Genomic DNA, 23,901 nt, shown 5'->3' with positions numbered 1-23,901 from the left:
TGACTTTTTTTTCGTAAACTTATGACTTTATTCACGTAATATGACTTTTTTCTCGTTAATTTATGATTTTCTTCTCGTTATCTTACAAAAAATTTTCTCGTAAAGTTATGACTTTTTTTCGTAAACTTATGATTTTATTCTCGTAATATTACGACTTTTTTCTGGAAATCTCAGATGGTTTTTCCCTCAATGTGGCCCTAATACTCCGTAGTACATTTGCACTTGGGTCCTCACTGCATTATACTTATATACTATATACTTAGACTATAAACTGTGTTACCTTCATCACAATGATCAAATGTTTTGCAGCTCCAGACAGATTTTCTTTTTTTTTGTTGCTTAAAATGTCTCTTTTGATAGTAAAGGTTGCCGACCCCTGGACTATACCTAGGCTACATATAAATGTACCCTGGAAACAAAAGTGTGATTGATATTTCCACTGCAGCAGTGTTACTATGGATATTGACTTCGGAGGCATATAGTTTCACCTATAGAGCATGCGCACACTCAGAAAATACAGGAAGTAAACACACGGCGCCATTTTGACTCTTGCCGACAGTGAGAAGATTAAGAAATAGTCCTATGTTGTTTAAGAATTACTTAGCACAACACAGCAATTTGTTGGCTGAATGTTATCTGATGTGTTTATCCATATTGTATAAATGTTTAGGATTGCTTAGAATGACTTTTTTTAACATGCAATACTATCAGTTTTTTGACATACTGTACCTGCATCCTCTGCTCGTCTTAGATCTCGTCTCTGAGGCGACTGAGCTGCTTCTGATGAGCCTCCCTTTGGCTCTCCAGCTTTTCTGCCAGCATTTGGAGGACGGAGACGCAAAAAAGAAAACACATCAAAGACACACAACCATTCAAATATAAAAATCATATCATTGACCATTGCCGTTTTCAGCTGTGTACAGACGTAGAGTTTTTCAGGTCCACCTCTACTCACCCTGATGTCCCTGTCTCTATCCAGTCTGCTGCTCCTCCTCCAACACCTTGAAAATCTACAAAGAAGACAAATGAGCTCCTTAAATGGGCTTTAATGTCAGCTTCAGGTATTTTAAAGTGATCAGAGATAATGATATTCTTGGGAAGTGTAAATCACACTGAACGATGTCTGAATGTCCATATCTATTACAGACCATATTCTATAATTTCATGAATTTCCAAGAAGATCATTATGAAGCTAAAGAGGCCACTGAATTTAAAATATGTTATATGTTTTCAATATTCAACAACATTTAACACAACGCAGCTGGTAATTAGAAAACCATATGCTAACTCAGAGATTCAGCATGGTTAAGATATTCTATCAGTTGGTCTGTGTAACGTTCCTCTTCTCCCCAGATGTCATTCATTGAGGCCGCGCATCTAAAAGTGTGTGACAAATAAAAACACCTGTCTTAAGTTGCAACACAACTGAACTTTAAAATGAAAACCATACAACAATAATAAACATTTATAGAATTTATATTATCTGCCTACAATTCTAGGAATAATAGTCAGACATTGTGGCCAAATGTATCACATTAAAAAAATTTTTTTTCAAATAACATATGCTGGCTATAGTTGTAGCCAATGAAGTGCCTCAAGAAGAAAAACACACACACCAGTCATTTCCAACAATGTTCCTGCCAGATACAGTGGTGGAATAATCCAATCAATCAGCCATTAATCTATAAATAATCAGAAAATAAATATGTTGTCCCACCGGTGGTAGAAGTGGAGAGGAGTGGATGTGACTTTGTTTTGATAGTTTTGGCACTCAAACCTCTCCAATATGCATAAATTGCTCACAGCTGGCATAGCTTGAATACCTTCACTTATTATTTATGTCTACCAACATGGCATGTTGTCATGTAATATGGTCCAGACTATTCCAGTAATCACAATGCTATAATGACATGGGTTACAGACAGAACAGGGGTTAAATGGTAAATGGACTTGCATATAGTGCCTTTCTAGTATTCCGACAACTGAAAGTGCTTTACACTACATATCAACATTTACGCCAAAAAGTGGATCAACAGAAAAGGGACTCAGTTCTGTTTGCGTTCACATTGTCAGTTCATTTGAAAGAGGACTCACTTCTCTTCCTGGTCCACTTCAGCTCTGATGGGGCCTCAATCCTTACATTTATACACTGAGCTCCACATAATAGGGTTTAATGAAGCTCACCCACCCCCAACACTATCTCCAGAGTGGTTTTATTCTGCACTTTTTCACCTATGGGCTGAGTCAATATATTGATCAATTTAATTTTGCTGTATAAAGTATTTGTTATGACCATCATCATCAAAATTATGAAAAAATACTTATCTGGAAAACTAAAGCCCTAAAAGAAATTTGCGCATGTACTAATAACTCTGTTTTTTTAAATCTAAACCTACAAATTAACTAGGAACTTAAGCCATCAGACAAATAAAAAGTACAATATTACCCTCTGAAATGTACTTCAAAATTGTAGGGCTAATTACGTATTTACTTTTGACTACTGATGTTGACCTATAGAAGACATTAATAATTTACATCGATGTTCCAATGTAAAAGCAGCAAGAAACATTAAGCATTGTTAACACTGCTGTTGGCATTATGTAAAGACTTGATCTCTAGGTGTTATCTCTATGTTATAGAGGCTTCTGGAAAGTTGGACATAAGAAAAAAGTACTATCAAACAAATATGAGAGAAAAATGATTCACAGACAGTCAAAACATTATGAAGCAAAAACAGGTGGCAGGTGTGCTAATAAAAACAGGTATGTAAGCATATTTGGTAATAGCACATTAATCCTGTCCCGTATAGTTTAGAGGCAAGATGTGTACATAAACATAAGCCCCATGCTTACTCATTGTTTTATTCTTTAGCAACGCATGAGTTGCTACAAAAGCAGGCGTTCAACTCATGCAGGTAAACCTGTTGTTCCTCTGACTTCTCCTGTGTCAGTCTGACACGCTAGGTAAGTGTTGTAGGAGGGGCATGTAATGAATTATGCCTTCAGCTGTGCAGGTTTAGGTTGCTGCCTCTGTCCTCAGCTCTCACTCGCTGCCGGGGGAACTCGGGTAACATGTGTGAGGGCGATGGGCCATGGGACTCCTGATAATATGAACTGGGCTGGACTACTGCAGGTCAGTGAGTCAAAAACAATGCCAGGATTATCCATTCTGATGGTGTCTAATTACTGTGTCAGTGTTTCTGATTGAGAGAAAAGGGTGTAACTGGAAAGTAATTCTTTAGCTTGTGGTTTTGTGGTGAGTAGCTGGAGAGGCACTCATGAGTTTTGGGGTTACAAGGAAAGTTATCCCCATTCAGAGCCTCTAAAAGATTATAAGAAAGAACTGATAAATATCTCTGTAAATGCAAAAATATATGCAAATGTTATTTTATTTTTGTAAAGCCGATCACATGCTTTGCTATTTGCATGTGTTGTTTGTGAGAATAACTGGTTGGCGATAAGTCAGGGGCATCACATTACCTTCATTGTACAGTTGCCTGCTTTTAAAAGAGCTCACTGAAGCATGAAGTTTAAACCTTATCACCACCAGGGAAAACTTCTACACTCTGTCAGTTTCAAGTGTAATAAAAAGACAAAATCATAACCCTAAATCAGAAAACACTGGTTCTTTTAAAAACAAAGAAATGATTGCTCACGGTTTGTTTCTTTTTTCCCGTCAGAACCTGCTGGTTGTGGTCCATCTGCAGCAGATCAGATGTGATTCTGTCTGGTTTTCCATCCCGGAGGAACAGGAGCCTGGTATTCTGGCAGGATCACTTAGTAAACACTTTCCACCTCCATACCAGCTCCTGACCCAGGAATATCTGCGGATGGACAAAGACACGGGGAATTTCTACACCACTGAGCAAAAGATGGATCGCGAGGCCCTCTGCCCCGAGGAGACAAAAGCTAAGGAATGCATTATTTTACACAATGCTGTGGTGGGGCCCTCAGGAGACCTTATACAGTTTCCTGTGATCATAGAGGACATCAATGACAATGCTCCTCATTTTGAAAACAGTGAAATACATCTGAAGGTGTCTGAGGACGTGACTGTGGGGACCAGTTTCTTACTGGATGACCAGGCTCAGGACGGAGATGCCGGACATAACGGCGAGCTGCATTACCACTTAGAAAATTCTGATGGAGTTTTCAGGTTAAAAGTGGAAGAAAATGGGCCTGTCATTATGCTGGTTGTGCAAAGAGCTCTGGATAGAGAGACTCGGGACCTGTATCAGATGGCGCTGGTGGCCACCGACTGTGGCTCAAACCCTTTAAGTGCTACAGCAACTTTAATAGTCACGGTGACAGATGTTAATGACAACTGTCCAAGCTTTAGCTCTGACAGCCCCCGCAGTGTCACCATCCCCGGAGATTCCCCGAAGAACATGCTGGTTGCTCAGGTCAGAGCCACAGACCCAGATTCAGGCCCGAATGCTGCCATCGTATACTCCCTCAGTCCCAAAGTCTCAGAGCGGGCCAAGAAGCTCTTTAGCCTCGACAGCCTCACTGGGTACATCAGACTAACACGGGACCTCCAAAGTGACAACTCCGAGGAGCTGCTGCTGAAAGTGTTAGCTAGCGGCCATCACTGCCCCCCAGCAGACACTCAGGTAACCGTATCCGTGCTCCCCAAGGCGAACCAAGAGCTGACGATCAAGATCGGGTTCATAGCGGAGCATCAAAACCAGACTATGGTGTTACCAGAGAACCAGCCCCCCACCGTCTTAGCTGTTTTAGAGCTTGAGGGTGACAGCGGCTTTAAAGGCTCATCTCTTGCCATTGAGAGCGGGGTGCCTTTCACTTTGAGCCCACAGAATGGCAAATATCTGCTTTCCACATCAAAGCCCCTAGACTACGAGATGAAAAGCGAACATCATATTTCTGTGGTAGTGCATGGGAGATCAGCTGAAGGATCTGTGATTACTCCTTACAGACGGATGATCAGGGTGCTGGTGGCAGATGTCAATGACAATGCTCCACATTTCCTCCATTCTCACTACCAGCTGGAGGTGGAAGAAAACAACCAGCCAGGGATGTTACTGCTGCGGGTCTCAGCGTCAGACGCAGACAGTGGATACAACGGCAGGGTGACCTACAGGCTGGGCGAACACACATCTACCATCTTTAATATTGACCCCGTGACAGGTCAACTGTCTGTGTCAGCCGGTCTGGATAGGGAACAGCAGGGGGTACACAAACTCACTGTGTTTGCACGAGATAGCGGCTCTCCTCCCTTGGAGTCGGTGGCCACAGTATCCATCCGTGTTCTGGACCAGAATGACAATGCACCTGTTTTTCTAACCGCTCACTTCATCTTTTTTATCCCTGAGAATGTACCGCTGTTCGCCCAGGTGGGGAGGGTTGGGGTGACAGACCCAGACGAAGGAGAGAATGGGAACACAGAGCTGCACGTTGTAAACAGCAGTGGACCTTTTGTTGTGGACAACACCCAGGGGACGCTGCGCACCACCACCAACTTGGACCGCGAGACAGACGACCGCTATGAACTCTATCTGCTGGCCAGCGATCACGGCCGCCCGGTCGCTTTGACTTCCACTGCCAGGGTGACCATCTTTGTGGAGGACATCAATGACAACCAGCCAAAAGTGATCCTTCCCAGCAGCAACTCCTCATGCCAGACCGTCTCTCCAGCGACCATTGCGGGCACCATAGTGACAAAGATCTACGCCATCGACGAGGACTCTGGGCTGAATTCGGAGATAACATACACTGTTGCGGCGCCAGAGCAAAACAGCAGCCCCTTCCAGGTGGATTCAAGGTCGGGGAACATCACCGTAGCACAGCAACTTCTACGGAAAGACCTGGGAATGCATCACTTGTTCATTGTGGTCAGGGATGGAGGGAAACCAGCTCCACTTTATACCACCGTCTGGGTCAATCTGTTGGTCAACGAGAGCGTGGGGCCCTGCCACTTAGACAGGGCGCCCACCTGGACAGGGACATCCGACTTGGTTCGAACCCCCTCAAAGGCCCCCATCTGTGAGGTGGAGGACACCAGATCTGCTCGGCTGACACTGCTAGTAGGCCTGGCTATGATGCTGGTATCTACATGTTTGCTCGTGGCGACAGCTGTTTTATACCTGAAACAGAAAAGGAGAAGTCTGCAGAACAGGAGGGGGCACATCGAGGAGAATGAGATTCCACTCAGGCTCAAAGACAAATATTACTCCGACGACTAACAGAATAAAGCAAGCAGTGTGTGTAATCCTCACTCACACTTTGTCAAGGATGAAATCAGCATGCGATTTAAATACATTCTGAATATTTGTAAAAGGCTTCTTGCATTTTGATGATCAAATTCATTGAAATACTCTGATACACAGTGTATTCAAACATTGTAAAACTGCAACTTTCAGTGGAAATAAAGTCGATACATTTTCTGATAAGCTGCCAGGAGAGCATATTAAATGGTGATCTGATAAGTGAAGTATTTTAAGTTACCAGCAGAGACTTGTAGAAAAATGTACAACGCTATAATTTGACACAGGTGATGTGTACAGGGTTAGCCCTGTCATAAGATGGAGCATATCACAGCAAGTAAAAATACAAGTCATTATCGTTAGGGATTATTCTCCATGACCCCTGCAGTGAGACGAAGACTGAGGTAATGGTGCGCTAAGTTGATTAGGTCTTTCTCAGATTTCCGACTCAGAGTTGACGGGGGAGTCTAAAGTATTTAGATGCACAAAAGGGTTTAATGTTCCTCCGGTGGGGAGGTGATGAAAGTCTCTCAAGAAGCAGCTCTGAGACGACCACAAGAGGCGGAGCGCCACCGTGGACAGGTGAGAGGCGGCGAAAGGAAGGCACACCTCCATCTCAAGTCACCGCCTCACACCTGTTACCCGATAGCCCCCCTTCTCACCCACAGTGCTGGATCGCACCCAAAAAGGCATAACAAAAAAAATACTGTACTGCACCCAGTAACCCAACAAGGCTTGTTGTTTTGATGGCAGATGTTTGGAGTGAAATCCCACTGCGTTCAAAGAAATCTTTACAAAAGGCATTTGTATGCTGGGGAAGAATTGAGATATCAAAACCAGGTTAAGTGATGCATAAAGTATGAATGAGTCAGGGTAAAATGTGTTTACAAATCTGTGAACACACAGTTGCACAAAGAGGGCAGGCTAATTGTTTTAGCTTTTATACACAAGAAAATGTTGTTTTATCTTCACGGTATCATAAACTATTGAGCGATGCTTTCAAGATACACCTGTGTTAGAGGAAAAGGAGGAAAGCCACGAGTCAGAGCCGCCTGTAAAACAATGTACAACAACCTAGTTAGAGGAGAACAAGGCTTGTATAACATGACTGGTGGTTCTCTGAGGAGTTCTGAGCAAGCAGCTCAGAAAGAAATCATCTAACAGGGTTGTACTGTGACACCAACTACATTAATTTAGAGGAAGGGCCACATAACAGAACATCACAAATTAAAGAAGCATTTTAACATAAGGGATTACAGATTCCATTAGACTAAAACATGTACAAATTAATATTAAAGCTATTGTGGTTCAAAAGAGGCATTTGTGACGTGGTTGAAAATCTAACATCCTGACAGACTGGATTTTTTGAGCATCATGTTTAAATATGCTTTTTGACAAAACTGATTTTTCTCAAAACACAATTGAGGGCTAAAACTCCTCATATGCCCGCTACTGTGCAGGAGAAAGCCTGCCATCTGCTGGACGCAGGTGAAGTAAAATCTGACTCTTTATTTCTGGTATTTTGCCAGAGGGTGTGTAGATGAATCAGAGGACAGTCTCTCACTCCGCCACAGTCAGGTCACCTGAGATCAGTGATGCCTCCCCGCTTGCATGCTGCTGTGCTTCGCTCACAGCACATCTCATCTTAATCAAAAAATTTTGTTACAAAAGCTGAACATTTGATATTGGGTTATGGGGTTGCATGAGCTTGACGTGGACAAAGAAACCAGCTGGCACATACCCAAACACCCAGTGGGTTATTTCTGAGATACACATCAGGGGTTTTCTGATCACAAATGACATAACAATCCAGTCTAATTAAAATAGCAGTGGTGTTTTTCTTATCAAAGAAACTCGCTGTAGTGATGCTGAGAAATAGCCCCTCAACTATACCGGCTTTAAAAAGGCACCATCTGACTTGAGTAATCCACATTTTCATGGTCTGTGAAGGCCACTTTAAGCTTTTTAAAAAAAGGAAACATTCCACCCTGAATAGACCCATTTAAAGAGATAGATGATAAAGCACATATCAGTTTTGCCAGCTGGAATCTTTCATGTCCAGTACTGTATCTCAAACACGGCAGTCAAACAGATAGCATCTGACAATTTTCTTAGTCTGGAGAGCATCACCTGACTGGCTCATATTGATGGTGTCAGACAGATCACCTTCACTGGACCATCTGATCCTTTTTGGTTTTATTTATCAGGCTGAATATGACGCGTTTAAAACAAAAGGCCTTGGAGAACCAAGAACTGAACGCTCTAGAGTTGGGATGGCCGACCCACAGAAAAGGAAAAGTGTTTTTTTGTTTTTTTTTAACTTAGTTTTTATTGCAGTTTCAGCAACTTATACAGTCATCATCGCATTCTTTCCCACTGTATTTTCATTTTACAGCTGTCTCTTTGTTTTTACACAAAATTTCACAACTTAAAACAAGTGGGGAGAGAGAAAACACAAAACAAGACTTCATGTTAAACTATAATTTCAATTGAATTCAGAGAAAAAGGGAGGACACATACTTAAACAATCCAAAGAATTAAAATAAAATAAAATAAATAAATAAATAAAGACATTTAAATAAAAATAATAATAAATGTGGTGAAGGGTCGGAGGTCAGGGAGGGGATTGAAGGGTGTGTGGATGTGCTTAGAGAGATGACCTGGGTCAGGAAGACAAAGATACAAGTATGATCTAGGATATATATAAAAATACTCAGATCACTGATCGCTGTATTAGTGTGATCATGGCAGGGCTCCACCTTTTAATAAATGCACTGTAAACAATTGCTGTTAATTTACAGCAGGATTTCAACAGTATTAACCTGTTATTGCTAAAAAACAGTGCTTTACTGTTAATACAAAAGAAAACCTGTTAAATTACGCTCATAGGCCGTTTTTTAACTGAACTATAATGCATTCTTAAAAAACATCACTTTACTGCTGATTAACTGTCTAAAGTATCATCAGTAACAGTTTCATGCAGTATTTTTTTTATTCTGGGACCTGATCTGCACATGTGAGGCTTGTACATTGTACATGATTGTAAAATCAGTGAATTAGCTTTATTGTTCTTCACTCACATGTTGTTATGGTTTTGCATTCTGTGCATGTAGCCAGCTATAGACAGACATTTGGGGAAAAGTGTCAACAAGTGTATTATAGCCTTTTTCCTAACAAGTGCCTTTAATTGTATTTAGTGTGACTATTCCTATGTCTGTAACCTGCTAAGTCTATTCATCTAGGCAAAAAATAATGTTTATTAAAATGTATGTAAAAAATAAATAGAGCATTAAAACAAATCAGTAAGATAATGTAAAAGAAAGGTGGAAAAACAGCTATATATTGTATCTTTAAACAGTAAATTAACTGTAAAATACTGTGAAATTAATAAAGTTCAAACTGTATTTTTCATTAACAGTACAAAGCTGTAAATTTCAGCCACAGTATAATAATGTTAATTTTACAGTAACATAAAGGCAACCCTGCTGCTACAGTTCTTTACTGTTATTTTACTGGGAAATTCTTAACAGTGTGTGTCTTTTTGGCGTCTTAGGGAATAGGTTATTTGTTCCATGTGGTACATTTCCCTTCTCAATCCATAAATTGTATATTTGGGGCTCAGGTTTTAAGAAAAGTGTTTTTAATATTGGAAAAACCCCTCATCTGTATTTGCATATGAAGTTGCAAGTTGCTCTCTATATGTGCAAATGTGCGTCAACAATGAACTATAAGGAGCTTTCTGCACGCATAAGGACCTTGACCTCCTCATTATTCTCAGCCTTGAAGTTCATTGAAAAGCGACATTGTTTCTTTAAGATTGCACTCGCAGTCATCAGCGGGTCTGTCTGTCCATTGTTGGAGGAAACAGAAAGCGAGTTGAGGGTTGATATACGGGGGCTGAGGACCAGTTGCTGCATCTCATCATCAGCAGACCAGCTGCAGAGCAGGAGGCAGCAGCAGCAGCAGCAGTAACCAACAAGACCCTGAACGCATCCTTCCAGACATGGGTAAGAAACCTCCAGCCTCTTCTTAGACTTTTAGCTGATAGAATACGTCACGTTATCAAATATGCATTTCATGTGGATATGTGAATGGGACTGTGAAAGGGCATCAGAAGTTATTATTGTGTCAGTTTAGAGGTCGGCTACTCACCAGGCTGATGCTCTGCTGATATTATGAGATTGATTTCATGCTTGAGATGGCAGGGCTACTTTCAGAGGAGCCTTGTCGCTTTTGCTTTCGGTCGCAATCTTTCTCAATTTTTAAAGAGCTGAACTTGGCCTCCTGCTTTGCATTTTCTACTAGGACGAGGCCTGTTTTTTGAGTCGCAATCCAGAGACATGTCTTGGTTCAGAGAGGACTTCCTGCTGTTTGTGATGTCATTAATTAGTTAATTGGTACAAGGTGTGTCGGAAGGCACGTGGGTTAATGTTGGTTAGACTGTGTGTGCATGCTGTTGGCTACCTGTAGGCCTACTCATGGAAACTACAAGTCTAAATCTACACCACAGTCAAAATCTAAGTTGTATTTTTCAATAATATTGCAATAGTGGTACGAGTTTGTTTTTTTCCCAGTGCTTTAAGAGCTGGTTTAAAGGCTAAAGCCTCGTCTAGCATACTGCAAAATACATCACTTTAAAGGTCACATACTGCATACTACTGAGGAACACAGTATGCAGTATGTATACTGCATACTGCATTCCTCAGTAGTATGTAGTAGGCGGTTTCGAATACAGCCATCGTCTTTGTGAACTACTTTTATTTGCTTCCTTCCTAATATAACAATACAGAAAAAAAATGTGTATGCTATTTGCTAATTTTATCACAGTTTATCTTTTAAAACGCCCTCTTCCACTCTTTAAGTGATCTCAATTAATGATTATTTTCATTGTTAATCAATCTGTCAATTATATTCTCGATTAATCGATGAGTTGTTTGGTCTATAAGATGGTGTAAAAAGTTGATCAGTGTTTTTCCAAAGTCCAAGATGACATCCTCAAATGTCTTGTTTTGTCCACAACTTAAAGATATTCAGTTTACTGTCATAGAGGAGTAAAGAAAGTAGGAAATATTCACATTTAAGAGGCTGTAATCAGAGAATTTTGGGGTATTTTTGGGCCGCTGGTCGGACAAAGCAAGACTTTTGAGGATGTCAACTTGGGCTCTGAGAAGCTGTGGTAGACATGTAATCACTATTTGTGACATTTTTAGACTAAATAAATAATAGAATAATCAATAATGAAAATATTTTCTTAAAATTCAGTTGCAACTAACGATTTTTATTTGCGATAAATCTGTCAATTATTTTCTCAAAGCCCTTGTTTTGTCCACAACTCAAAGATATTCAGTTTACTGTCACATTTAAAAAGCTGGAATCAGAGAATTTTTACTTTTTTTCTTAAAAAAAATACTGAAACCGATTAACCGATTATCAAAATAGTTGCTAATTAATTTAATAGATCGATTTAATTCGTGCAGCTTTAAAGTGATGCCATCTGAATGACAGTGATCACAGTTGGCCTGTCTTTCATTCCCAAACACACACACAGCCGTGTAGAAGTGTTCAATTAAAGAGCTATCTATTTGCCCCTCCTGCCATCTGTGTTTACTGTAATGGTACCAACCACAGTCTGTCTGCTTCCATTGTGCGCGTCTGTGTGGATGCACGCATGCAAGCGTGTAATGGCACACATACACACAGTTGCATTGTTTGTTTATAGATTTGCTGTTTCCATCCTCTTCCAGCACAGACAGCTCCCCACTATCACTTTCTTGTTCCCGTGTCTCCCCAGAAGGAAGTCTATGAGTGTGTGCATGTGCGTGTGTGTCCGTGTGTGTGTGTGTCAAGCATTGAGGTGCCTCTGGCCTTTGTTTGCTTGACATTGGTGGCCCTTGTACCCCCATGATGCTGTGGGACAAAGACTGTTGTCTCTGCAGTCACAAAAGCAGCCTCTCTCTCTCTTTCACTTCGTCTCTCCTCTCCGTCCTCCCCCCTTTTCTCACACTCTCCATGCTGGGTGGTGAATGGAGTCAGGGTGCGAGCCGGGGTCAGAGCAGACACATCGCCGTGCCCTTGGCCCTTTGGCATCCATTCAAAACAGCACATGACTATAAGGGAGAGAAGGAAAGTGTTAACAGCTGCAGCTCGGTCCACGGAGTCACAGTAACATGAATTCAGATTTTAAATGAAATCTTGCTAACCTCTAATAGCTGCTATCTAGGTATGCAGATAGTTTTGGTTTTATGTGCCCAGCTTTTAAGATATCCATCTCAAAGGTTTCTGCCTTCACCCCAATTCAACGGAATTTCGTGTGGCGTTCACACCATTTAAAAAATTATCCTCTAGATAATCCAACTCATTGTGCTGTTTTTTCTTCATGGGAACTACTTTCTACCAAAGAAACAGTCACTATGGAAACTGTTGAGACAGCTTTTTGTGAATCATCCAGTATAACAGAAGAATTTGTGGATTGACAATTTTGATAATCAGTTAATATCATTTAGTATCAAGTATCTCTTTGGGTATTAGGTCGTTGGTCAAACAACAAGACTTTTGAAGTCGTCAACTTGGGCTCTGAGAAACTGTGGTAGACATTTAATCACAATTTTATTTCTTTTTTTTTTAAATTTTTTAGACTAAATAAATAATAGATTAATCAAGAAAGAAAATATTATTCAGTTGCAACCATAGACTATATAAGAAGTGGACGTAGTCATTGTGACGTCATCTATTGGTTTGTGGAAGCCTCAAGTTCGGCATTCAGGCCGTTGCCATCTTGGTTGTTTGCAACCAGAAGTGACACGAGAGGGTGGAGCTAAGTACAACCGAACGCTGAAAAAGACATTTTTACGTAACCGAAATGGTATAATTAACTTTCATGAACTGAAAACACACTGTGAAAGGGTTAAAGTTGTTGGACGAAAACACGGAACAACTCCTAGACTGAGCAACTCCGTGGTAGTGACCTGTCAATCATGCTCTAAACCATCCCCTGCTTTATGGTCTATTTGACTCTAAATGGGACCATAATTTACTAAATGAACATCATGCTGTATTGAAGAAGACTTGAAACTAGCGATTGAGACCATAAATTCATGTTTATAATGTTTACTGAGGTGATAAATCCAGTGAGAAGTAGCGTCATTTTCTCATAGACTTCTATACAATCAGACTTCTTTTTGCAACCAGAGGAGTCGCCCCCTGCTGGCTGTTAGAAAGAACGCAAGTTTAAGGCACTTCAGCATTGGCTTCACTTTTCAGAATAGGAGGTTGCCCACTGATTGCAACCCTAGTTTCGAGCAGCACAAACAAAATTCCATTTTCCTTCACTGTGTTGGGGTTGTCAAAACCAGGGCAAATACAACAAAAGCCATCTGCATGGCGTAAATTAACTGAGTGTCCATATTAACTTAACTATGTGGAAAGAGTTAAGAAAAAGATATTCCTTCTTCACAAGAAGGCACCTACGCTACATTCTGTGCATCATTTCTACATTGAAACTGAGTCTGTCTGTCATATTGCATCAGTGAATTATGTGCCTGACTTTCATGGTTGCTGCCTCTTGACTAAACAGGTTGCTATGACTGCTGTATGCGCTGTTTGGGCGGAGTGCCTTACTGCTCCCTGGTCGCCACACTGCTGTGTTTCTCTGGCATTGCCCTCTTCTGCGGTTGCGGGCACCAGGCACTCACAGAGACAGAGAGACTCATCGAGAACTACTTTGCTCGTAACCTTCAGGACTACATCACCCTCGCCTACATGTGAGTGGTAAATTTTTAAGCACTTCCATCATTAGAGAGACCTCTTTTTAACCTCGTCATGGGATTTCCCGGGATGTAGTCCCTATTCAGAAAGGATTAGGTTCTTTGTAACCCTGAATTTTGACTGTTTTCTTTTTCTTCTTCTCAGCATCCAATATTTCCAGTATGTCATCTACGGTTTGGCCTCCTTTTTCTTCCTCTACTGCATCGTGCTGTTGGCTGAGGGCTTCTACACCACGAGCGCTGCCAAGCAAACCTTTGGAGAGTTCAGGAGCACCATGTGTGGCCGCTGCCTTAGCTCCTCGGTGAGAGGGCCCAGAGTGGGACAAGTAAAGGGGATTGGATGGGATTAATACACATATCACTCCCTGGTGGGTGCTGAGCTGAAAATCTTAAGGCTGCTAAAAACCTTTGGGGACATGCAAAGATAAGCATACAGTGTGTGTTTGAGCGGTTGGGGGAGAAAAAAAAAAAAAAGCTGAGTGGTTGGAAGAAGAGGAGGAGAGCGGAGAGATAATAAGTACAGCTAATCAGAAAAAAAAAGTAAATGTGGTCACTAAGTGAGTCACTGCTCATAAAAACACTCTCTTAGATTATGTGCGCCAGTTTATTATGATGATGCAGCCCTAATGTTTATTCTGCTCCCTCCTCGTACAGTTTATAGTGATGACATACGTACTAGCTGTGCTGTGGCTGTTGGTGTTTGCCTTCTCGGCCCTGCCCGTCTACTTCTTCTACAACATGGATGCCACCTGCCACACTATTGATGTTCTGACTGAGACCCCGGCGAGTATCAACCAGCTCTGTGTTGATGCAAGGCAATACGGTAACAAGACGGCTTTTAATAGCAACCTTCGAGACTGGCTTCTCACACTAATACTGACAACACTAGAATCAACAAATCCCACGAAAAGACCAATACCAACAATGCATTGTTCCTACTAACAGCCTGTCCAGCCAAAGCATATTCCTCTGTGACATGGACCTCCATTGTTGTCCGACAAATTTTAACAAGACAAAGAGTCTACAACCATCCCGGTAGCTCTGAAGCAGCAGCTAGACACAGATGCTGAATACTAAAGTCAGTATGCTAACATACTCAGAATGACAATAACACCAATACCCATACTATCATAATATTTAGTATGCCCCACATAGTATGTCAAATGCAGTACACCAAAAATACCAGGATGTCCTACTTCATCAGGTTGCATTTTGCAGTGTGCAAGCCAGCATGCTTTTCTGGCTATTCTGACCCACAATCCTCTGCACAGCGGATATATGAGCAATAGGGTCAAAGTTAAAGGTGCAATGTTATGACAAATTATTATGTCACAATTGTATGCATACTGCATGCAACAGTACGTACTTTGTAAAGACAGCTGTAGTATGTACTAAAAGTAAAAAGAAAAAGTATGCAATTTGGAATGTATCAATTGCTAACATGCTAATGTTTAGCAGGTATAAATGATTATGTTCACCATCTTGATTTAGTATGTTAGCATGCTAACATTTGCTAATAATTAGCGCTAAATACAAAGTACAGCTCAGGCTGATGGGAATGTGATTAGTTTCGCAGGTATCTGGTAAAAACATGGCCAAAAATATCGTCCAAATTTCATGGCGATCCATCCAATAGTCGAGACATTTCACCAAAATCCAAAAATGCTAATCTTGTGGTGGCGCTAGAGGAAAAATCAGGGGATCACCAAAGTTAATTAGGATTCATCTTCTGGGCACCATTAATGTATGTACAAAATTTTTCCAGCCAATAGTTGCTGACAGACCAACATTGCCATCCCTAGAACACAATGAGCCACACTGTTGCACTGGGTGACATGTTCCTTCATTACAATCTACATGGGCACTGTACTTTTTGAGTCTATCCCACAAACACAGTCCTGATGGCATAAATACTCATTAGCTCATCAAATGTGTATTAATCCGCAGCTGAAAATAGTCCCCAACAAATGCACTATTTAGGCTACCCATGTTTTGTAACATTTGGTAAAAACTACTGTGCCCAACTGTTTAAGGAAATTATTTAACTTTTTTTCTTTTCCTTTTTAAATGAACCTATATATCCTGACGTGTTTTCAAAAATGTACATCTTCAGTAGTACGTGCCACAGACAAAGTAGGGAAGTCAAAAAGTATTGAAAGCGAACGAACACGTTGTTGTTTTGGTCTTTTCATGTGATTTGTGGACAATAAGAAAAATATAGAATAATGCCGTCTTCCTTTATTTGTCTCTGTACTTAAGAGATAGAATTGAATAGATACATTTCATTTTCAACAGGGCTCCTGCCGTGGAATGCAGTGCCAGGGAAAGCGTGTGGTATGACTCTGTCCACTGTTTGCAAGACCAGAGAGGTATGAATGATTAAAGCTCTGCAGTCATGTTCTACAATTTCCCTGACATGAAATGAAGACACACGTCATCACCACTAATGCAAATCTCCTATCTCCCCGTCAGTACCGAATGACCTATGACCTCTACATTGCTGCCTTCGCCGGTGCGGGCATCACTCTCTTGGCTCTGGTGAGTGATTATGCTTCAGACGGGGCCAATTTGGCTGCACTTCCACAGTGGGGTACAATAGTGTTATGGCTCATGTGACTCAGTGACGCTCAAAGTGTAGGCGGCGAGGCATCTCAGGCCTCCATGACTGATGACTTCTGTACTATTGCTCTCTGTTCCTCTTTCTCAGCTGACACAAACATCATAATAGTGCTGTAATGTCTGGTGGTTTTCCAGCCAGGCAAATGGTGCACCCATTATACTCGCATGCTCCATTACAGAAGCTGTTAGACGGGTGGTATCTGCTATCAAATTAATGTCATTAGCACTTAATCATATTTCTTTTCTTATTTCTTGAGTTTCTGGATGTTGTGGATTTTTCTTCTCTTCACTTGTGTTCTGACACTTCCTGTCTCTGCTTGTCCTTCCATAGCTGACCTATACTGTGTCGACCACCTATAACTTTGCTGTTCTTCGGTATATGGGGAGAAAGGGCATAAGTGCACGGTGTTAGGCTCACCAGCTTCCTGTCTGCTCTATCACTACTTCACCACCAACACGGGGACGGCAACAATTCTCTCCTTCAAACATCATCTGCACTGAACCACCTGTGGCCACGGACTCCTAAAAATGATGTCTTTATATTCGTACTTTTCTTGTTGGGAAGACTTATTTTTTTTATGTGTGAGGTTTGTCTGCTGCTTTTACAATGCAGTAAGTCTTATTTCAATATTTCCTATGCCATGTCACCAAAATATTTGTAAATTATTGCTCTTGTTGCTTGCTGAGGTTAGTGACTAAAATTAATTTCTGCTTCCTGTTGCACTCAAAATACAAATAACACACCACTAATAAATTAATAAATAACCACCAATTTGTGACACATGTGCTGCTAGAATGCAGCTGTTGCAGAGAATAGAGATTATAGGTTACCATGACTACCATCCTTCACATCTGGTTGCCATGGTGGCAGACAAGCACGCATTTGCAGTCTCACGCTGACCTCAGGACTTTTCTCACGGGCTGGAGAAAAGACCTCAACAATGGAGTCACGCCTGTTTTTAAAAGCTAGCCAATAAGGAGCCCGTTGTGGGGGCCACCTGCGCTACGAGTCTCTGCCAGGGGTTAGATTACATGTCAAGGGAGAGGGTCCTCCAGACAAAGAGGGGGTTAGACCTCTAAAGCATCAATGCAGCTCTTCTGGGACAGCAACCACACACACAACACCGTCCACATGCTGCTGCATGACCCCCACTGCCCTCCGAATAATTGAAGTGATGGATTCAGAGTGAAGGAATTTTAGATGATTTTGAATAGTTTCTTTCTGACAAAGGGACATATTGTTTAGTTCTGATCTAGAAAGGTCTGAAATTGTTTCTCATAATTATGAGATGGCAAAAGCACTAGGTGCTAACTTATCAAGTGACCTCATATTATTAGACCTAAAACACATTGTTGAGGTGTGACTCCCCCCTGCTGTTAATGCATGACTGAGGTACTTTTATAGAGATAGGACAGCTTTGTTTTGTCTCTAATTCTTTTTAGGAATTTTGTTGTAGTTATTGTATAACATCTTTTTACTTACTGTAGCTGAATTAACTACTACTTTTACACTTTGGGTATTACTAACAAAACCTTTTGCTGCTTAATAAGTAGATTATTCCACTTGTTGTATGAGCTTTACCCAGCTGTGAGTGGTGGATTTGTCAAATGGCAGCTGGCTGTTTGATGATTATTTTTTTTGTGTTGGTAAAATTTGATAATAAAAAGAATATTCTTTGAAGTATTTGTGCAGAGCGCCTCTGAAAACATTTTTGTTTTGTAGTCTGTGTGAAAGTGCGGTGTCTGGTGTGTGGTGTCACAGTGGTTAACTGGCGCTCTATCCTTGGCTTTCTGCCATATCTAGGGGCCAAGGTATTTTGTAAGGTGTTTTGTATTCTCTCCTCTGGTGTCCACAGGTGCACTGTTCCCTGCACTTGGCTGTGAACCAGGTGTACCACAGGAAGCTGAGGCACAGGGAGAAAGAGGAGAGGAAAGGCTATGACCTGTATGGGAGGTTGCAGAGGGACAGAGGGGGGACGCTGTGCTCTCCCTACCCTGAAAACACATCGGACATCTGCTGACAGCGCCTCTGGTTCGGCTGCACAAGCTTTTCACGATGTCCATCACAATTGAGCTGGTCATCAAAATGATACTGTTTTGTGAAGTGTACAACTAGATAGTATTTGTTAAATTGATTCCCTTCATTATTTTGATGTTTTCATTAAAATATAGGCTATGTGTTCATATCTAAAGTTGTACAATGCAGGTGGGATCCATAACGTTCAATATGTTGTGCTTATTTCCCACAATGTTCTGCATTTCACCTATCGAATCTATACTTTCTGTATATTCCCTTAAGTCAGAGATTTAGTTTGAAAGGCAGAATGGTTTGTTTTTTTCCTGTCTAGGTCTAATTTTACAGCATGCGGTGCATGCTTGATATCCTTTTTAATGAAGAGGAAATAAACAGTGTTCACTGTCTCTTGGGTTCCAACGTATACTTGGTCATTCAGTGGCCTTCAAGGTCTTGTGTGATGAAATTCAACAAGGTGCATTTTTTTTAGATCAAAATTCAAGACCTGTGTTTTACTGGAGATCTTGCTGAGAAATACAGTAATATTTTGTTTTAACACTGCTGCTTATTACTACAAATATCGGGGATTTTTCCAGATGGTGAAATGACTGCTGAAAGGTGGAGAGCTGAGGTATACTGATTAATTTGAGCGACCTATTTTAATTTTAAAAATAGTTTTTAATAGCTTTTGTTTTCAAACTTTAAAGTCATTTTTTAAAAAGGCACATACTTTCATGAATTTCACAGACAAGATAGCGTCTCCATTTGGTATGTTGCATGTTTTATTTGTAGCCAAGCACTGGGGAGTATTTGTCGCTTTGCCAGCATGTTGGCACAACCAGTCTTTCCTCCGTAGTGCAAAAAAGAGGAGTAAGGGAAGTTGTCCATTAAATCAGACACATAATCAAGATGAACAGTCTTAACTTTCACACAGATTAAATCACACTCATGGGGTTGAGCACTGAGGGTGAGACAGACGTTCAGTGTCATTTTGTACATTATTATAAAATGAATGCCCTTTGCGATTTACATAAAGCCATTAATATGGACAGCCCAAAGAAATTAGTTTTTACAGTCATAAATATTTCAGCAACATAAAAAAAAAACTGACATAAGACAGGTTTGCAGTGATGTAAGACAGCATCATGAGAGCAACATACTGTATGGTTATGCTACAAGTTTATAAGTACCGACTGATTCTCAGGTAAACATTGTGATAGGCTACATTATCTGGATAGGATAAAAACAGAAATGATACAGTAAGGAGACAAAGTATTCAGTTTAATCCATAACACATTAACACTGACAAATGATAAATTAACAGCCCTCATTTTTTGCTTTGAATTAATGTAGGCTACCAGCTTGATTTAGTTAAAATGCCCTACTCAGTTCACAGTTAATGAAGCTCCTCTCATACTGCTGTGAGTGCTAGTAATACTCAACACACCCACATGAACAAGCTATGTATTATAAGCCTACATTAAACCAAAGATCCATGTAATAAGTAAATATGACTGTACCTGATTGGATTCGGTTCACTTTCACAGTGAAGCTCTTGTAATGTTCACCATTAGTGCACACACACACATTGAAATGTGATGCAATCTTTGATCTAAAAGGCAAATCTCAGGCTGCATAAGACCTCCAACAAAACAGAAAAAAACACATGAGGACATGCACTATAATAAGAGCCGTGGTGACTTTGTGCATTCAGAAGACGAAAACATTTGATCTTATTTTTGCAACAAGTTTGGTTGTTTGAGTAGACGCAATATAAAATACTATTTCAGCAGCAATCAAAATACTGATGAGAATGATTTTAGACCATGTTAGTTTGACGCATTGAACATCAGCAAATTATTTGTTCTAACCATACAGACAGAAAACAATACCCTCTGGCTGACAGCAGTGAAACCAAAGGAAGCCTGTATGTAAATGTAAGAAGTAAAGTACCACCAAGCTGAAAAAAAGTAAACGTTAAGTTGCCAGAATACTCAGTTGTATGTTTCACTCAATACTGCATGAATGGACGGGAGATGCACAATGCACACATTAGTAGTAATGGCCTTATCCTTGTGCTCAGGCTATTTCACATTCAGCTGAGACCTTAAATGACCAGACAGACAGCACAAGGTGTATGTTAATGTATCAGAAAGCACAGGAGACCTTCAGAATAGCAAAGCTAAAGGACAATCACCGAGGCAGTCGCAGGATTACAAGCATGCCAAAACATTTTTTTGAAAATTATTGTTAATTATGAGAATTATAACCTCCTCTATAAATCAGGAAAACAGACTTAAATCAGCCCTTGATCAAACAGAATATCACACATCTGTAAAAGTAAATAACACGTCGGTCGGAGGACGGAGGTGTGCTTCACAGAAAAATAAACAGCAGTCTATCAACAACAGCAGCAAAAGCAGTATTATTTTTGAACTTCCAGAAACACTGAGCCGTACTTAGTAAACAGGCCCATGTACATAAATCATGGGAAATAATCTGATAACACCTAACTCGTACACCTGACACCTCCACACCTGACACCTCCAGCTACACACTAGTGCAATGGGAATACATATAACAGACAAATAGATGAGGGCGCCACAATAGCTCGTACCTAATGCTTACAATCAGAGCTTCAAAATTAAAGCTTACAGTTCCCTTCTCATTGACAACAAACAAGGTCATCCTGGTTTTGAGAGCAGCAATCATTTAAGCTCCCCGTACCTCAAATCATATTGGTAATCATACTGATGGTGTTGATGGTTCTCATGCATAATATCTGCCTGGATTGGGAACACTGTCAGTGAAAGACACTTTCTGTGTGCAGAAAATACATTAACTCTCTTTCTGCTGAAAGATCTAATTACAAGAAAATGTGGTGTTGTATTCAAAGTCCCTCTAAAACCCAGGAAAAATCAGCTCATAGACGTACTGTTGAGCAGTTACAAGACCGACTGTATGTCGCTGTGCCAAAGGTAGAGTGTGCTCTTCAAGAGAGGACTGTTATATTCTCTCTAACATTTTAATCAATACCATTTAAATTAAAATAAGTGCTCTGAAAGCATTATTTGATACAACTCCTGCAGACAAAGCTGAGACTGGGTGGAAATGTTTTTTGTGCAAGACTACTGAAAGCAGACAGAGTACAAAGGATGAGTGTGCCTGTTACAGTGTGCCTGTACCTCAGGTTAGAGCAATAATTCAACAATCTAGACACCAGCTGAATCCTTGACACGGCCCTCCTCAGAGCAGCTGTATCTTATCCACATTATCTTCAGGGGATACTGTACTCAGTACCTTGTACCTACAGTATGTGTACCATTATCAATATCTGACTGGCTCTCAGAACTGCCATGGGCGAGGTTCAGCCAGAGAGATTAAGACAAGGTGGATTCACACCTGACCAATCAGCAGCAAGACCCGCGAGAGGTTTTGCGGTTGCCATGGAGATCGATAGTACTACTCAGTAGTGCATGGTCAATCTGGTCCTCAGCTGCCAGGACCTCCCTGACAGCTGCCTCGAATGCAGCTGTGACATTAGTGTCATCCTTAGCACTGGTCTCAAAGTAAGGGCAGCAGCCGCTCTCTTCACACCAGGCCCGTGCTTCGTCCTCGCCAACCTCCCTCTGCTCCATGTCTACCTTATTGCCTAGCACCACAAAAGGGAACCGCTCAGGGTCTTTAACATCCGAGTAGTACATGAACTCCTTCTTCCAGCAGCCGAGGTTTTGGAAGCTCTGCAGGTCGTTCACGGCAAATGTGAGCAGGCAGCAGTCGGCTCCTCGGTAGAAGGGCGTGCGCAGGGACTTAAAGCGCTCCTGGCCTGCTGTGTCCCAGATCTGAAGAGTGACCAAACGCCCGTCCACCTCCAGGTCCCGGTTTAGGAACTCCACGCCGATTGTGTGAAAGGACTGGGAGTCAAAACGGTCTGTGACATAGCGGTTCATCAGGGAGGACTTGCCCACTCCACCGTCCCCCAGCAGGATCACCTTCAGGAGCAGGCTCTTCCCGCTCATCATGTTTCCTCCCACCCAGCAAGGCCTCCACACCAGGTGGCAGACCAGGGTCGATTTAACCTAAAAAGAGGAAGTAAAATAATACACAATCAAAGTGAAACGCAAATCACTATAAGGGAAATAGGAAATGAAACCCACTGAATTATCAAGAAACATTCAACACCCCAAAGCAGTCTGTGGGCTAGACTTCGCTGACGATTCAATGTAGATAACTAGGGGAGAAGACTGCTGTTCTAGCAACATTTGTATTCAACCTCTAATGAACTTGACAGAAAGAGATATGTGTAATGGTTGACTAGTTTGAGGTGCACATTGACAGGGTGAAGGACCGAGATGTCTGCCAAAGGTCTCTGGTTGAAGCTCTGGGCTGCGTGACTACAGCCCTGTTGTTTACTACATGACACAGTAATACTGACTCGTGACAACCTACAAATGTACTATGCTTGCCAGCAGGGTCTGAAATTAAGTTGTTTCCTTAATTGCCACTGTGGCAGGTCACTGAACATTTCTACCGGCCACTCATTTTTTTTGTCTGCCACTTCTGAAATCTAGGTAGAACACTTTATAATCGTAAACACTGAGTCAGTTGTAGACCGTAGAATTATGGAATATATCATGTAACCTTAATCCATGACTAAATTTAATTTAGAAATTATTATTATTATTTTAAAAATAATATTTCTTAAAGATAGGGTCAACCATGTTGATGAGCTCATCAGTAATGGATCGCTGTCGGGGTGTAAAGACCATTTCAACCAATATAACAAATATTGTATACTGGATAATATCGTCAACCCTGCCTTTAATAAAAGGAAAACCTATCTGCCATGGTTTGTTTGTTTGTTTATTTAGATCCCCATTAGCTTTTGCATAGCAGCAGCTATTCTTTCTGGGGTCCACATAGTTTACATGGTGACAATACAAAAATAAACATTCACACTACTCATCATACACTAACATAACACATTGTAATGAACGTCAACTGTAAATAAAAATAACAACTGACACAGTTTAAATGACAAAAACACAAAGAATCTATCATGATCTAACAGATAAATATCATAATTTAACATGGAATGCCCTTAATACCCTTAACACACCCAAGAATACTTATTAATTACTAAAGTTTCTTCTTAAGTAATGCTCGTTTAGTGTTTTTTTAAAACCATATATGGTATTTTGTTGTGTAATATTGATTTGGGAGTGAATTCCATTCTTTCATTGCTCTGTATGTTGCTGTACTTTGACCTGATTTGGTTTTGG

At 40.9% G+C, this 23,901-nt stretch overlaps 4 protein-coding genes across 5 annotated transcripts in view; 3 read left to right on the top strand and 1 right to left on the bottom strand.

The window, feature by feature from the left end:
- Positions 1-2,381: 2,381 nt before the first annotated feature.
- On the top strand, positions 2,382-6,812 carry pcdh20 (protocadherin 20). The gene is made up of 2 exons (XM_037780995.1): positions 2,382-3,132; positions 3,680-6,812. The coding sequence occupies exons 1-2, from the start codon at positions 2,989-2,991 to the stop codon at positions 6,200-6,202; spliced, it is 2,667 nt and encodes an 888-aa protein (XP_037636923.1). The 5' UTR covers positions 2,382-2,988; the 3' UTR covers positions 6,203-6,812.
- A 3,276-nt stretch (positions 6,813-10,088) lies between these two features.
- plp1a (proteolipid protein 1a) lies at positions 10,089-19,026 on the top strand. Of its 2 annotated transcripts, none has more exons than XM_037781002.1 (7): positions 10,089-10,230; positions 13,797-13,983; positions 14,132-14,288; positions 14,641-14,809; positions 16,282-16,355; positions 16,459-16,524; positions 18,462-19,026. In XM_037781002.1, exons 1-7 carry the CDS (start codon positions 10,227-10,229, stop codon positions 18,624-18,626), a joined length of 822 nt encoding a protein of 273 aa, XP_037636930.1. In that variant the 5' UTR covers positions 10,089-10,226; the 3' UTR covers positions 18,627-19,026. The 2 variants fall into 2 exon arrangements, with proteins under 2 accessions (XP_037636930.1, XP_037636931.1); XM_037781003.1 differs by lacking the exon at positions 18,462-19,026 and adding an exon at positions 16,937-18,299.
- fut11 (fucosyltransferase 11 (alpha (1,3) fucosyltransferase)) overlaps positions 11,480-23,901 on the top strand; it is an 18,774-nt gene continuing 6,352 nt past the window's right edge. The window contains exon 1 of the mRNA XM_037780996.1: positions 11,480-11,484. The gene's annotated coding sequence lies outside the window, so the exon portion shown is untranslated. The remainder of the gene's footprint in view (positions 11,485-23,901) is intronic.
- rab9b (RAB9B, member RAS oncogene family) overlaps positions 19,380-23,901 on the bottom strand; it is a 5,709-nt gene continuing 1,187 nt past the window's right edge. Inside the window, exon 2 of the mRNA XM_037781004.1 lies at positions 19,380-22,698. Within this exon, the coding sequence (XP_037636932.1) occupies positions 22,030-22,641 (612 nt within the window). The 5' untranslated portion in view covers positions 22,642-22,698 and the 3' untranslated portion in view covers positions 19,380-22,029. The remainder of the gene's footprint in view (positions 22,699-23,901) is intronic.

This window comes from Sebastes umbrosus, chromosome 9 (assembly GCF_015220745.1).
Source record: "Sebastes umbrosus isolate fSebUmb1 chromosome 9, fSebUmb1.pri, whole genome shotgun sequence".
In the NCBI taxonomy this organism is placed as follows: domain Eukaryota; kingdom Metazoa; phylum Chordata; class Actinopteri; order Perciformes; family Sebastidae; genus Sebastes; species Sebastes umbrosus.
Note: the sequence above shows the minus strand (reverse complement) of the source record. Positions and strands in the feature narration are given on the sequence as shown.